At 54.1% G+C, this 15230-nt stretch overlaps 1 protein-coding gene across 9 annotated transcripts in view; it reads right to left on the reverse strand.

Annotated features, from left to right (window-relative positions):
- Positions 1-15230, reverse strand: part of SLC20A2 (solute carrier family 20 member 2) — a 102854-nt gene that overhangs the window by 32556 nt on the left and 55068 nt on the right. For 8 of the 9 annotated variants that reach the window (XM_089325938.1, XM_051832414.3, XM_089325936.1 and 5 more), the window contains 3 exons: positions 9517-10071; positions 4778-4918; positions 2633-2718 (listed from right to left, as the gene is read on the reverse strand). Coding sequence is in view for 6 of the 9 variants with exons in the window: in XM_051832414.3 (XP_051688374.2) it covers positions 2633-2718; positions 4778-4918; positions 9517-9805 (516 nt within the window). In the remaining 3 variants the exon portion in view is untranslated. Of the gene's footprint in view, positions 1-2632; positions 2719-4777; positions 4919-9516; positions 10072-11065; positions 11206-15230 lie in introns of those variants that run through there. The other variant, XM_089325937.1, reaches the window with a different exon arrangement.

Raw genomic sequence — 15230 nt, forward strand, 5'->3', positions numbered from 1 at the left:
CAGCGGATGGAAGACCTCTCTCTCTGCCTCTGCCTCTTTGTAACTCTTTCAAATAAATAAATTAATTTAAAAAAACCCTCAAACAGCAAACATCTGGTGGAGCCCTGTCTCCTTTCTCCTTCTGCTGCCTCCTCTCCCTCTCCTCCCTCCCAGGCATCCATCCTCTGCCACCCAGGCCAGCACCCATCACTCTCTCTGAAACATTTAATGAGTGTCTTTTCCAGTGCCCAGCTCAGTGCTGGCCACCGGACTACGGAAGTGACCAAGGTGGTCACAGAACAGCAACGAGTGGAGAAACAGACGCCCACAAGGTGCCACCAACAACGAGGAGGAAGCGCCGGGGACAGGAGACCAGGAGGTGGCCCAGGGAGCCACACCTGAAGACTGGGGAGGCGTGTGTGTGCCAGCGAGGACGGATTCCACATCGAGGAAATGAAGAGGCTGGCAGGCGAGACGGGGTGGCAGCTTCCAAGACGTAAGCAGATATCAGCGTGGCTGGCGCCCAGGGGAAGGGGGTGGCAGCACTCGGCGGGGGCATGCTTGCGCTTCTCCAAGGGAACACGCCTTCGGTGGGGCACGGGGCAGGGCTAAGGCCGAGGAGCCGCCTGTCCACGTGTGTCCCCGAAGTGCGGGCAAGCGAACGCCGGAGCCGGTCCCCTCCTCCCTGGGGCATGCGTCCCAAGGGCCCCCCCCCCCCGGCTGCCTCAAACCTCAGAGAGTCCCCACCCCGAGACGCCAGGGTCCTTGGAAATGTCTGTGGAAAACCGAAGTAAAAGACGAAGCTTGTTTTGGTGCAATGCGTTTTGAAACCCTTGCTTCTCGAAAGGTCTCCCAAGAGTCCCTGGGCGGCGCGTGTTATGAAAACAGCTCCCGTGGACTTCCGAAGGACCCGCTCGGAAACAGACTCCCTACCTCTTGATTCCACTTTGTACAAACATGCTGAGGTCGGAAATGTGCGCTTGCCTGCTTTTCCCTAGATGTACACACGTCCCAGGGGTGGAGTTTAATTTGGAAGTCAGGTGCAGCAAAGGCTTAACCACAGCAATAATGCTACGGACCAGTGCTCGCAACGCTCTGGACTGGAAGCCACGTGAACTCCGTGCACTGCACTCACCCTTCCCCCTGCGATGGCGCGACGGGACAAGCCCCACGGGGTGGAGATCCCCCAGCGAGGCGAGTGACCGTGACACAGCACGCGCTCTTACGCAGGGCCTATCTGGACACAAGCACTGGCACACCGACCCTGAGAACTGGCTGGCTGCCTGAGCGGCTTGCAGGTGGGTGGCACACACGGCACGCAAACACTGAGTCAGTGGGAGGCTTTGTGTCCTGGCAGGGCTGGGGCCCGAGCGGGATGGGGGAGACTGCACCCTGCTACTCAGAACGCTGTGCCATTGAACTTCTGGGATTCTCCACTCAGTACGTACAGACCGTGGCTGACTGGGTAACTGGAACTACGACGAGCAAATCCCGGGCGAGGGGCGCTGCTGTGTGGTGCGACAGTCTAAGGCAGGCGTCTCTGCCACGGGCCTGAGAGGCAAATGGGCTCGCCTCGCTGGTGCTGAGTCTTGTTTTACGTCTCAGGTGAGTATGCCCAGTAGCCTACTTCCTTCTTATCCTCTCCTCAAAGTAGCCAGTGCTTCAAGCTTGCCTTCTTCAGACGACGGGAGAGCGCTGTTTGCTCCCGTGTTGTTGGAATCCCAGTCAGTTCCAAAGTCTGCACGCCACCTCCTTCCACCCGTTTAACATTCAGAAAACAGCGACCTTTCCTTCCTGAAGCCAGCACCATTCCTGGGAAGGCTGATGGGTGAACTAAATCCTGGAGCCAATCCTGCCACCCACGTGGGAGACCCGGAAGAAGCTCCTGGCTCCTGGCTTCAGCCTGGTTCTGCCCTGGTCACTGCAGCCACTTGGAGAGTGAACCAGCAGATGGAAGATCTCTCTCTCTTTCTGCCTCTCCCCCTTCTCTTTGTAAGTTTCAAATAAATAGTAAATCTTAAAGAAAAAAATACGAAATCTTGAAGCTGAGCAACACTGTCTGTAACTCTGTTTTCTGGAGTAGTCCCTGGGTGAGTAACCTTCTAGCTACTAACTCACGCCAGGGTGCTGTTGCCTTAACAATGCACAAATAAGGGGTCGGTGCTGTGGCAGAGGGGTAAAGCCACCGCCTGCAGTGCCGGCATCCCATATGGGCACCAGTTCGAGTCTCAGCTGCTCCACTTCCAATCCAGCTATCTGCCGTGGCCTGGGAAAGCAGTAGAAGATGGCCCAAGTCCTTGGGCCCCTGCACCCACATGGGGGACCCGGAGAAGCTCCTGGATCCTGGCTTGGGATCGACGCAGCTCCAACTATTGCAGACAACTGGGGAGTGAACCAGCAGATGGAAGACCTCTCTCTCTCTCTGCCTCTCCTCTCTCTGTGTAACTCTGACTTTCAAATAAATAAATAAATCTTTAAAAAAAAAAGGTTCTTTCTAAAAAACAAAACAAAAACCAAAACCAATGATGTACAAATACAATTATTCCTCCCACCCCCCCACCATTCATTCCTACTGAGTAGGACCTGCGTTAGCTCTAAAGTTTAATAATAATAATAATAATAATAATGATAATACAAAAATCGCCTCACTTACCTTTTTAAGGATGAAAATTCTGATCAGTATGAACAGCACGCCAGACATGAAACCAGATAAGAGTGGAGATATAAACCAAGAAGCAACTGAATAATTGAAGAAAAATCTAATGAATGTCAAAATCCATACGTAATCAAGGTCAGATTCACATAAGACGATGATAACCAGCAATCAGCACACACTAATGAATGTGCCCACAGTCATTGGCCTTAATGCCTGGCTGACGTCACGCGGTGCGGCCGCACTCCAGATGGGAGCAGCGGCCAAGCGCCCGGCTGCGCCCGGATCAGCCCCGGAGCAGGCCCTCCTCATCAGCGCGTGTCCCACAGGTCACCTCCAAGGCCTGCTGGTGCTCTCACTCCTGCCTCTCCCTTCGGCCTCTGTGTTCCCTACTCTGGGGGCACACGGGGGCCCCTGGGGAGCTAAGCTCTTACCACCCCCAGGGTTCTGGGCTACTCAAGGGTTTGGAGGGAGCTCGGCACACTGGCGTTTTTCCATTGTGTGCCCAGGTGATTGGGAAGTGCAGCTGGAGCTGAGAACCACTCCTCCAGAGGCCTGGGACCTGGCCACTTTCCTGGGGGCCTCCCTGCCGCTAGGGGCAGATGGGACCTCACGAGCAGAGTGAGGTGCAGACGTGCCGCTGGCTCCCTTTGACGCTCCCTCCCTGACTGTGAGCTCTCAGACCTTCCTGGGGCCCAGTCTTTCTATGACGTCCAGACTGGGTTCAGTCCAACTCACTGCTCTCATGCTTGGGAAGAACAAACAGATTCTGGTTTTCAAAGCTGATGAGAGCAGAGGTTAAAGACGCCCGCACATAACAGCTCTCACAATCTCCACTAACAGGACTTCAAAGGGAAAATGCACTCCCCATACCAGCTCTTCTAAAGCTTAACATCCGAAGGGGCCAACACTGTGGCGTAGAAGGCTAAGCTGTCTGCAGTGCCGGCATTCTATGTGTGCACCAGTTCAAGTCCCAGCTGTTCCACTTTGATCCAGCTCCCTGCTAATGGCCCAGGAAAGCATTAGAAGAGGGCCCAAATCCTTGGGCCCCTGCACCCATGTGGGAGACCCAGAAGGAGTTCCAGGCTCTTGGCTTCGGTATGGACCAGTCCCAGTCCCAGTCCCAGCCATTATGACCATTTAGGGAGTGAATCAGAGAGTGGAAGATCTTTCTCTCTCTCTCTCTCTCCCCCGCCCCCCTTTTCTCTCTGTATCTCTGTCTTTCAAATAAATAAATAAATAAATCTTTAAAAAAAAAAAGTTGGGTCTGGGGCCAGCACTGTGGTGTAGTGGACAAAGCCACCGCCTGCAGTGCCGGCATCCCATATGGACGCCAATTTGAGACCCGACTGCTTCACTTCTGATCCAGCTCTCTGCTATGGCCTGGGAAAGCAGCAGAAGAGGGCCCAAGTCCTTGAGGCCCTGCACCCGCATGGGAGACCTGGAAGAAGCTTCTGGATCCTGCCTTCAGATCAGCTCAGCTCCGGCCATTGTGGCCAATTGGGCAGTGAACCAGCGGATGGAAGACACCTCCCCCCGCCCTGCCTCTCCATAACTCTGCATTTCAAATAAATAAACAAATCTTTTTTTTTTTTTTTTTTTTTGACAGGCAGAGTGGACAGTGAGAGAGAGATACAGAGAGAAAGGTCTTCCTTTTTGCCGTTGGTTCACCCTCCAATGGCCGCTGCGGCCAGTGCACTGCGGCCAGCGCACCGCGCTGATCCGATGGCAGGAGCCAGGAGCCAGGTGCTTTTCCTGGTCTCCCATGGGGTGCAGGGCCCAAGCACTTGGGGCATCCTCCACTGCACTCCCTGGCCACAGCAGAGAGCTGGCCTGGAAGAGGGGCAACCGGGACAGAATCCGGCGCCCCGACCGGGACTAGAACCCGGTGTGCCGGCGCCGCTAGGTGGAGGATTAGCCCAGTGAGCCGCGGCGCCGGCAATAAACAAATCTTAAAAAAAAAAATATGTTGAGTCTAGTATATGGTATGCTGGCTTATAACCCAGGATCATGTCCTTATTAAAATAAATAAATAAAGCTTAGCATTTGAAGTGGGGGAAACCCGATGAAAAAATCACTTTGGATACAACTTACTCTAAAGCACGTAAACTTTCCTCCTCACAGGTAAAAGAAAATGGCAATTACCAATCTTGACGAGCTCCATCCACTGCACGCCTTTCGTGCCGATGGCGACGAGCGAGAATCCTATGGTGGCGCCTACGATGCAGTGGGTGCCAGAGATGGGCAGCCTCAGGAACGACGCAATCAGCTGCCACACCGCCGAACCTGCGGACGGGAAGAGCAGCGAGAGTTACCCCAGAGTCCAGAGCCTCACACCGGCCCCCGGGGATGGCAGTCGGGGGCTGCTCTCCGTTCCAGCATCGCCCGGGGATTTGCTTTTCTGTGCACTGAGGTCTGGACCAAAAAATAAATAAATAAAAAGCACAAAATTAGGGGCCCGGCATTGTGGCACAGCAGCGGAAGCTGCCACCTGCAACACTGGCATCTCACACAGGCACTGGGTCGAGTCCCAGCTGCTCCACTTCCAATCCAGCTCCCTGATATGGCCTGGGACAGCAGCGGCAGATGGCCCAAGTGCTTGGGCCCCTGCACCCGTGTGGGAGACCCGGGTGGAGTTCCAGGCTCCTGGCTTCAGCCTGCACCAGTCCCAGTGCCAGCCATTGTGAGCATCTGGGGCGTGAACCAGTGGATGGAAGATATCTCTCTCTCTGTAACTCTGCTTTTCAAATCAATCAATCTCTGTCGTGAGGTTTGGCCAAAATGAGGCAGGAGAGGGGAGGCTCCAGGGACTACAGGGAGTGGAGGCAGTAGGTATCCTGGAAGGAGGTCTTGCGTCTTGCAGCCTGTGTGCCAGGGTTCAACACCACACCGCTCCCTGATTTTCTTCTTGTCCGAGAAGTAACTGTGACGATGACCCCGACTGGCCCTGCGGCCTGGCCCCTGCCCTCTGCTCGCAGGCTCCATTCTGCCTGCTGGGAGGCACCCTCGGTTCCGGCTTTGCGTCTCTTCGCCTCAATTCCACCGCTGGGCTTAGGCTTTCTCCCGGCTCCAGGTCACGTCGGGGACTCGCACAGGGAGTGGGAAGAGCGGCAGCTGGGAGGGCTCACTTGCAGGGAGAGTTGTTGAAAGGCTCACCCGGAACTGCAGGGAATAAAGGGCCCGGCTGATAAGCCAGGAGTGTGGATCAATCCCGGACGTTAATTCTGGAAGCCTGGTTGCTTGGCTGCGGACGCAAATGCAAGCCGGCCCCCATTTCCTTCAAAGATTTCTGAGTTGGGGAAGGATCACTGTTGGTGGTGAGGGTCCCAGTGCGTGAGGCTATGGGGACAGCTGCGTGGGCGAGGGGTGGGCATGCTGACCTTTGAGGCCAGCTGTGACCTGGGGTCTGGCTGCAAAGCATGCCGGGAGGAGAAGTGGAGCGGTGTCACCAGTCCTGTGCTGCCAGCCGGGGAACAGGTTCCGCGGCAGCACCGAGGAGTCCCCGGGGAGAATTCCTTCAGCTCGGCATCTGAGCCCGGCTGGCCCCGGGGGAACGGCTGTTTTAAAAATAGAGCCCCGAGCCGCCAGCTGAACACCACACTCTGTGATTTATATTCTTACAAACATTAAAATAGCCTGGGGATGGAAGGGAGTGGGATAAACTTGCTTCCGTCCTCAAAGCCTCCATGCTCTGTGTGGCTGACTTCAGAGGACGCGTCCTGCAGCAGGGAGTCTGTGAGGACAGGTGGGGGCGTGGGGACCGCCTGCGAGAGCGAGGAGGGAGACAGCCGCAGCGGGAGGGAGACAGCCGCTGGGAGAGGGGCACGGAGACCTACAGTGGGCGTCTCTTTAACCTCTGCACTGAATTACTGTCAAAGAACAGCGAGGCCTCCCTCGCTGTTTTCCATGTAAGATCATGGCACCCTGGGGCCGGCGCTGTGGTTAAGCCTCTGCCAGCGGCACCGGCATCCCACATGGGCACCGGCTGCTCTGCCTCTGACCCAGCTCTCTGCTACGGCCTGGGAAAGCAGTGGTGCTTTCCCAGCCACCCGCATGGGAGATCCTGAGTTCAGATGGGTCCAGCTCCGGCCATTGCGGCCACTACAGGCGTGAATCAGCGGATGGAAGACTTCTTTGTCTCTCTCTCTCTGTCTCTGTCTCTAACTCTGCCTCTCAAATAAATAAAAATTGTAACAACAATAAAAAGATTACCGCAGATCATCGCACCTGATGGAAGAAAGGGATGAGGTGTGGGGTGAGGGTGAGACTTAAGCTAGGGAAGTGTGGACACGGGCAGGGCCAGGTGCAGCGGGGACGGGGAGGTAGAGGCAGGTGCGGAGAAGGTGGAGGATGCGCGGGGGCGGAGGGTGCTTTGGAGGGCTGTGCGCCTTGCACAGTGGCTCAAGAAGACGGCCTGTGTGTGCTGGTGTGGGCTGTGAATTCTCAGGGGAGCTCTGCTTCCACACGGAGCGGACCGCCTGTTGGCCTCGGGCCAGGCGTGCGTCTCAGGAGCTGAGCCGGAGCGGCAGTTCAGGGGACGGTCAGTCTCCCACCCGACCCAGTCTGACCTCTCAGCATCGCGAGGCACAGAGGCCCGCAGGCTCGGGGAGCGGTTTCTGGAGGAAGAAGAGCAAGGAGAGAACAGAACAGGATAGAAGGGTGGGGAGAGACAAGGGGCAGGAGAACTCGGAGGCTGGATTTCGAGAGAAAGACCGGGAGGAGTCGGGTGCGTGAACAGAGCGTGTGCTGGCTTGGGCCAATCATTGTGACACCACCATCCTCAACCTGCACAGCTCCCCTTCGCAAGGACACCTGGGAAGTGCACACAAATCCTGGACAAGGTGGGCTTTGGGAATCACCTAGCCACACGCCAGAAAGAAACCAAAGCAAACAACACCACAGTTATTCGAGCAAAACCCCAAACTGCTTTGGTTAAACCCCAACCCCAGCTGGTCAGCGTCTTTGTGTCTCTTGGAGAGAGCCGGCACGCAGGTGCCGGGACGGGGAAAGCAGATGAGCCGTTGGCTGTCCTCATCGGACCTCAGCAGCGCCCGTGAACTCTGACCCCAAAGCGTTCTGTGTCTTACGCCATCACTCTGCGGAGTACAGCCACCACCCCCCAATGGAAAGGACTTCTGTCAAGGCTGGACCTCTGAAATTCCCGCACACACCTTGCCTACACCATCTTTACTGGAACAAGGTGAATTTCAGCTGGAATCGCAGGTGTCCAGCACGACCATCGAGGGTGAGCGTGACAAACGAAGCTGTCTTCTAAGGGTGATTTCAGTGCTGCCGACCGTGCTGAGAAACACGTCCTCCAAGGAGGTCAGAAAACACTCAGCGATCTCAACAGCTGCTGGGATCGAGACGGCGGCCCCACTCCTGACATCTTCACGCGGCCAGGTAACAGGAGCAGCCAGCCGGCCGCGTGTGGGAGCACACAGCCGCGCGGACGCTGGCCTGCTCCTCAACTCCTCAAACTCACGTGCTGCCCAAGATCGCCAGGGGCCCCACGGTCTCGACACTGGCAGCCTAATCACCCAGAGACCTGTGGCACGCAGCTGCGTCCCTGGGGCACAGCATCTTACCTGCGGGGCAGGACTCTGCCTACAAAGGGAGGAGCCTGCTGAGAGCTGACAAGGTTGCCTGATGGACATGACGTCAGCTGTACTCCCGTCTTCCTGCCTGGAATTTCTGTTTAAGATTTATTTATTTGAAAGAATTAGAGAGAGACAGAGAGAGCAGATGGAGAGAGCTTCCATCTGCTGGTTCACTCCCCACATGGCTGCAATGGCCAGGACTGGGCCTTGCTGAAGCCAGGAGCCAGGAGCTTCTTCTGGGTCTCCCACACGGGTACAGGGGCCCAAGGACTTGGGTCATCTTCCAGCAGAGAGCTGGATCGGAAGAGGAGCAGCTGGGACTCGAACCAGCGCCCACATGGGATGCCGGCACTGCAGGCAGTGGCTTAGCCCGCTATGCCACAGAGGTGCCCATTCTACCACTATCTGCCCCTGCCTGGAGTTTTTCTCTGCAGCTCGCTCCAGGGCAGGAAGGGAAACACCTCCACTGAGCTTCAATCGGCGGTCCTCTGGGTCCCCTTGGTGAGGGAGACATCAGCCTGGCTGACCAATCTGCTTATCAGCATGGTTCACTCACCTCAATATGTAGACAACTTGCAACTACCAATCACAGGCCAGACAGACAGGTGACCAACAGACTACCTTTTGGCTGGAAATAAAACAAACACACCAAGTGGAGCTCCCAGAGGCAGGGATTAAAAAAAATCAAAGCAAAAGCCAAGGAAGGGATTACAGATGCTGAAGGCCAGAATTTCTTGAAACACAAGCATCTAATTAAGTCTCATTTGGTGACAGCTGTACAACTTACACCGAGAATACAAACTAAATTAGTAAATACTGTTTTCTGACCTCAAATTTTCAAAACACTGCATCCTAATTCAGAGAAATCCTGGAAAAAAATAGAAATCAACCTTCAAGGCAATTCACACGTAAGCCTTTAGAGCGCAATCACTTAGACAAATTATTTCCTGAATAACTCTGAAAGAAGTCTAGAGCAACTGCAGGCTATCCAACAACCCCTTCTTTTTGTACTTTATGAAAAGTGTTCACTTAGCCAAAATCCATCTTGGTAGGTGGGTCTGCCAACAACCTGGGAAAATAAAATGTTTGCTTGGTTTTTGAACACTTTTTTTTAAATCAAATAAAAATCAGAATGCAACTATATAAGACGGCGAGTCTGAAACATCAAACTCACTCTTGATGAACAGGAAAGCAGAGATCACACTGATGGATAAGGCACAGGTAGTGGAGGAAGGCCGGGGCAGGGCACGCCTCCCGCCGGGAGCCCAGGAGGCGGCTACTCACCAACCATGGCGCTGACTTCTCCGGCCATAAGCGTCTCTACGGTCTCGTTGTACAGGTTCACATCAATGATGCCTTTGCGGATGGTCTCGCCCACTTTGGCTCCCAACAACATGGAGCCGGTGGTTTCAAAGATCGAAGCCAAGATGCATGCCTGCCTCAAGGTCACCACGCCGGATCCCACGGCTGTGCCGAACGAATTGGCAACGTCATTCGCCCCAACAGAGAACGCCAGGATGAAAGCTATGATAAAACCCAAGATCACCATCCACAGGTACTCCTCCATGGCCATGCTGACACAGTGGGCTCCGGGCACTCCTTCTCTCTTGCAGGAGTTATTTTACACAAAGCTGCAGGTGACAAACGTGGTTAAGGCCGAGAGTCCCCGTAAACAGCGCGTGTGCTCTGGAACGTGCTGGGCCACGTTGGAGCCCAAACAAACTGCTAACTGCTGGTTTTCAAGCGGCTGTCAGTCCAGCTCATTGGGTTGTGTTCAGTCAGCGGGAAAATGCATTCCATATTTTCCCTCCCGATCTGGGAGAGCTGGGATGTCTCCTCCTGCGACAGAAAGGAAACAAAAGACATCAATTAGCCCCAGCAACCTGTAACAGTTTGTTCTTTCAGAAACGAATGTTTTAAGCCTGCTAATGGGATCTAACTTCAGCATGTGACAGATCTAACCCTAAAGCAATTCAAGGAAGATTATAATTAGGTTATCCCCCCTCCCCAAACCCAATCCCCTGCCATGCCTCGAAAGACCATTACCACCATAACGGCCCCCCAAAAATCTGCCTTCTATGCTGTCAGAAGTTGAAGCAGGCTGAATGTTAACAGACTGGGTAACTCGAACTAGGTTAGCCACGGCCAGTGGATAGTGTATTTTTTTTTTTCATGCAATTTGAAAACCTATTTGGTCATTCTTTTCAGAGAGGAGCAGCCGCCTCTAACGAGCTGGAAGAACAGGGAAGTCCTTGGTGGGCCGCTCCTCGGCTGCGGGTTCTGTGGCTCCACATTCACACACGGGGAGTGAGCACGTCGGCACACGTGCTGCCTGGGGGACGTTCCAGCCTCTGGGACACTTCTCTGTCACTCACCGAGGGCGGCAAAGGTGGGAACCAGAGGAGGGAGAGGAGGCAGGAGCAAAGCCCAAGTCAGACCCTCAGTGCTGCTCCTCGGTGCCCAGCTTGCTCCGGGAACGCCGTCCCCTCCACCTCACCCCTACCCCAGCGTGACCAGGGAGACCCTCCACGTCCTCTCCCCTGCCCACCCTGCCCTCACTCCTACCCTGGCGTGACCAGGGAGACCCTCCACGTCCTCTCCCCTGCCCACCCTGCCCTCACTCCTACCCCGGCGTGACCAGGGAGACCCTCCACGTCCTCTCCCCTGCCCACCCTGCCCTCACCCTGCACACCTCCTGTTGCATTGGCTCTTTGCTATTCCTTGAAAACACCAAGCACACTCTAGCCTTGGGGCTTCTGCAGCTGAGGATCCCTTTGCCAGGGAAAACTTTTCCCCTGACAGCTGCACCGCTCACGCCTCAAATGTCACTGACCCTGTCAAGGAGCGGCCCCTCGCCCGGGCCGTCGTCACCCATCACCAGAGCAGCCCCTGCATTCGTTCATTCTGGTCCGCAGAGGGACCTCCAGCAGCACACGGAACAGCGCGTGGCAGGTAGACGCCTTTACAGGTTTGCTGCATAAACGAAGCCGCAAGCTAGTCAATAACTGGACAGTCTTCCTGACTCCTCTTGCTGAGACGGGGAGAGAGGCCACAGATTCCACCAAGAGCTTCACAACTGCGGACCCGGTGCTCTCTGCACGGTGTCAGGAGGCACACCTGCCCAGCCCTGGTGTTCCTTCCTAAACGCTTCTTGAATTGAACTGAACAGAGCAGGCTCGCTACCCATGTACAGTATTTTAGTCAACCAACAGTAAGGTTATCTAGGGGGAACAAAGCAGGACACAAAAGTCAATGTCAGCAATGCACATGCAGGGTCCAGCGCTAAGCCACACGGGTAAAGCTGCTGCCTACAGTGCCGGCATCCCATATGGGCACTGGTTCACGTCCCAGCTGCTCCACTTCTGACCCAGCTTTCTGCTGTGGCCTGGGAAAGCAGTGGAAGATAGCCCGGGTGCTTGCACCCCTGCCATCCACGTGGGAGACTAGGATGCAGTTCCAGGCTCCTGGCTTCAGATTGGCCCAGCTCTGGCTGTTATGGCCATTTGGGGAGTGAACCAGCAGATCGAAGAACTCTCTCTAGCCCTGACTTTCAAATAAATACATAAATCTTAAAAAAATGCACATACACAAATCACAAGATGACACCCTGACATTACAACAGAGGCAGATACGGAGCAGAAGGGCTACGGACTGCACATTTCCTCCCAAACTGCAGGATGGTGCTTCAAAAAGTTCATGGAAAATGGGATTCAAAGTTTATTTTGGTGCAAATTTTTTTTTAAATCCTTGCATAGAGGAATCTTGCAAAGAAAAGGTCATGCAAAACATGTATTATGAAAAAATTACATTAAAAAAAAAGGGGGGCCGGCACTGTGGTGCAGCGGGTTAAAGCCCTGGCCTGAAGCGCTGGCATCCCATACAGGTGCCAGTTCTAGCCCCAGCTGCTCCACTTCCAATCCAGCTCTCTGCTCTGGCCTGGGAAAGCAGTAGAGGGTGGCCCAAGTCCTTGGGCCCCTGCACCCACGTGGGAGACCCGGAAGAGGCTCCTGGCTCCTGGCTTTAAATCAGCCCAGCTCTGGCAGTTGTGGCCAACTGGGGAGTGAACCAGAGGATGGAAGATTTCTCTCTCTGTCTCTTCCTCTCTCTGTAACTCTTTCAAATAAATAAAATAAATCTAAAAAAAAAAAAAACTACACATGGATTGGATTTTTTTTTTTTAAATTTACTTGAGATGCAGAGTTATAGATAGACAGAGGCAGAGGCAGAGAGAGAGAGAGGTCTTCCATCCACTGGTTCACTCCCTAAATGGCCGGAAGACCATGTGGGTGCAGGGACCCAAGCACTTGGCCCATCTTCCACTGCTTTCCCAGGCCATAGCAGAGAGTTGGATTGGAAGAGGAGCAGCCAGGACTCGAACCGGCACCCACATGGGATGCCAGCACCGCAGGAGGAGGCTTAGCCTACCTCCACAGCACCAGTCCCTGTACATGGATTTCAAGATTTTTTTGCACCAAAATAAACTTTTAAAAAGACTTAATCAAATCATTCATTCATACAAAAAACAGAGTGACAGAAAGATAGAGATCGATCTTCCATTTACTGGTTCACTCTCCAAATGGCCTTAACAGCCAGGGAGGAGCCAGGCTGAAGCCAGGAGCCTGGAACTCCACTCAGGTCTCCCACGTGGCTGACAGGAACACAAGTACCTGGGCCATCCTCTGCTGCTTTCCCAGGCCATTAGCAGGGAGCTGGATCGGAAGAGGAGCAGCTGGGACTTGAACTGGCACCCATATGGGATGCCAGCACTGCAGGCCGGAGTTTTACCCACTATACCACAGCGCCAGCCCCCAAACTTACCTTTAATTCTATTTCTCCACAAACTTTTTAAAGTGTCCTCATATGTTTTTCAAATGAAAACAAAACATAACAAACAAATCAACAAACAGATACCTTTGCATGTGTATGCACTGCTGTCCGCATACAATGACACAGAAAGTGTGCATGGACAGACCTGAGCCAGGGCAGCCGCAGGACGCACTCAGCCAAGGCCCTGGTTCCAGCTCTAAACCAACCAAGAACAAGGGGCGTGTAGACCCCAACTCCAAAAGATGCCCTACTGGCCTGCTTCCTCCAGGTCTCCCACACATATGGGTGCAGGGGCTCAAGCACCTGGGTCACCCTCCTCTGCATCCACAGGACATTATCGGGGAGCTGGATCGGGGGAAGTGGAGCAACTGGGACTTGAACCGGTGCCCACAAGGGATGTTGGCATCACAGGCAGCAGTTTAACACTGCATGCCACGACGCTGGCCCCAGGGGTATCTTATTTCTATGTTGGGCACATTATGTCTATACATGGAAGCCAAGATAAAGCATATTTGGGGCCAATATTATCTGCCTTAAACAATGAACAAATATAGATGAAGCCTTGGTTGCCGGCAGGGCAAACAGGAACAAAGATCAGCCGTTATCTACAGACGGCTTCCTTTATGCCTGTCCCTAGACACACGACTGTGAGATAAAAGGGTATGGTCTGGCCACCTGTGGGGCTCAGAGCCCACGGCAGGAAGCAGGCATCCAGACATGTGACCATGGTCCCTGGTAATCGCGCCACACAGGTAGGAGCCACAGCGACATGGCAGCACAGATCTGGGCAGGATCTTGTCCCGGGGAGGGGTGGCAGAGGCAGACCTGAGGTCTGAGACCACAGGGGCACTTTGTCCAGGCCCCTCTCAGCGTGTGGGTTTCTCTCCTGCAGAGTCACACCCTAAGCAGAAAAGCTTGCCACTTCTAGGAGACCGGAACAAGCTCCCTGTCTCAACTGTGCTATATTTACACTTGTGTTTTACTACAAGCACTAATGCCTTGCTTTTCCTCCTTTTCCATGAATTTTCAGCAGCCATGACACAGTAAGACAAAGTGCTCAAATGGCTACAAGATCTTCTGTGCAAACCAGGCCACTGGCAGGCCAGGGGACCACCAGGCAAAGGCCCAGATGTGGCCTTGCCAAGAATCCAGAAGGCCCAACTGCTGAGTGGTGGAGGTCTGGGCAGGTAAGGTACCTGGCACCGGCTGTTTGAAAGCTGGATGTCAAAGTGGGGAAACACTGACTTAGGGGGCTGTAAGGTCAGGATAACTTGCTGACTTCGGAAGAAATAGGGAAGTCAGATCCCTACCTCACGCCAGAATATTTAAATGTAAGGAAATGGAGACGTGAAGAAGACGAGAAAGCACCAGGTAAACACCCACTGGAGAAGTCTAGATGTGACTTCATGAGTGTGAAAACCACGCAGACAGTGAGGTCTCACGGGCAGCACGTGGAAACGCTACCGTTCAGTGCTATTTAGAATTTCCAGCCAACGTCTCAGTTTTTTCTAATGCTCCTTGTAAGGGTTTTTCTCAAACAGGCTAATACTACCGTATCAAAGCATGAAGGGGAGCAGCACTGTGGCGTAGCGGGTTAAGCTGCTGCCTGCAGCACCACTATCCCATATGGGCCCCAGTTTGAGTCCTGGCTGCTCCACTTCCAATCCAGCTCCCTGCTGATGTGCTGGAAAAGCAGAAGATGGCCCAAATGCTTGGGTCCCTGTACCCACATGGGAGACCCAGAGGAAGCTCCAGGCTCCTGGCTTCAGTCTGTCCCAGTCCTGGCCATTGTGGCCACCTGAGAAGTGAACCAGCAGATGGAAGCTTTCTCTCTTTCTCTGTCTCTCCCTCTCTCTCCACAACTCTGCCTTTCAAATAAATAAAGTCAGTCTTGGAAAGAGAGTTGAGAAAATCATGAAGGAGGGTTGGAGCAAGCTTCTTAACTCCTCCCCCACTACAAAAGCTCCCTGCGTGGCTGGGACTTGCAGGACTGAAGGCTACGAGATATTCCTCAGTCTTCAAATGCTGCCCACCCCCTGCACTTGAGGAATGGAGACTTAGAGGTTCTGAGCCACTGGGCAAGTTCCTCCTCCCTCACGTGCAACGTACTAGCGAGACCCTCACGGCTTCTCACCGCTCCTTCAGTGCCTTCTAAGCAAGATGTGCAGCTT

Source organism: Oryctolagus cuniculus, chromosome 2, assembly GCF_051225735.1.
Source record: "Oryctolagus cuniculus isolate XC-2025 breed Fujian yellow rabbit chromosome 2, ASM5122573v1, whole genome shotgun sequence".
NCBI lineage: Eukaryota > Metazoa > Chordata > Mammalia > Lagomorpha > Leporidae > Oryctolagus > Oryctolagus cuniculus.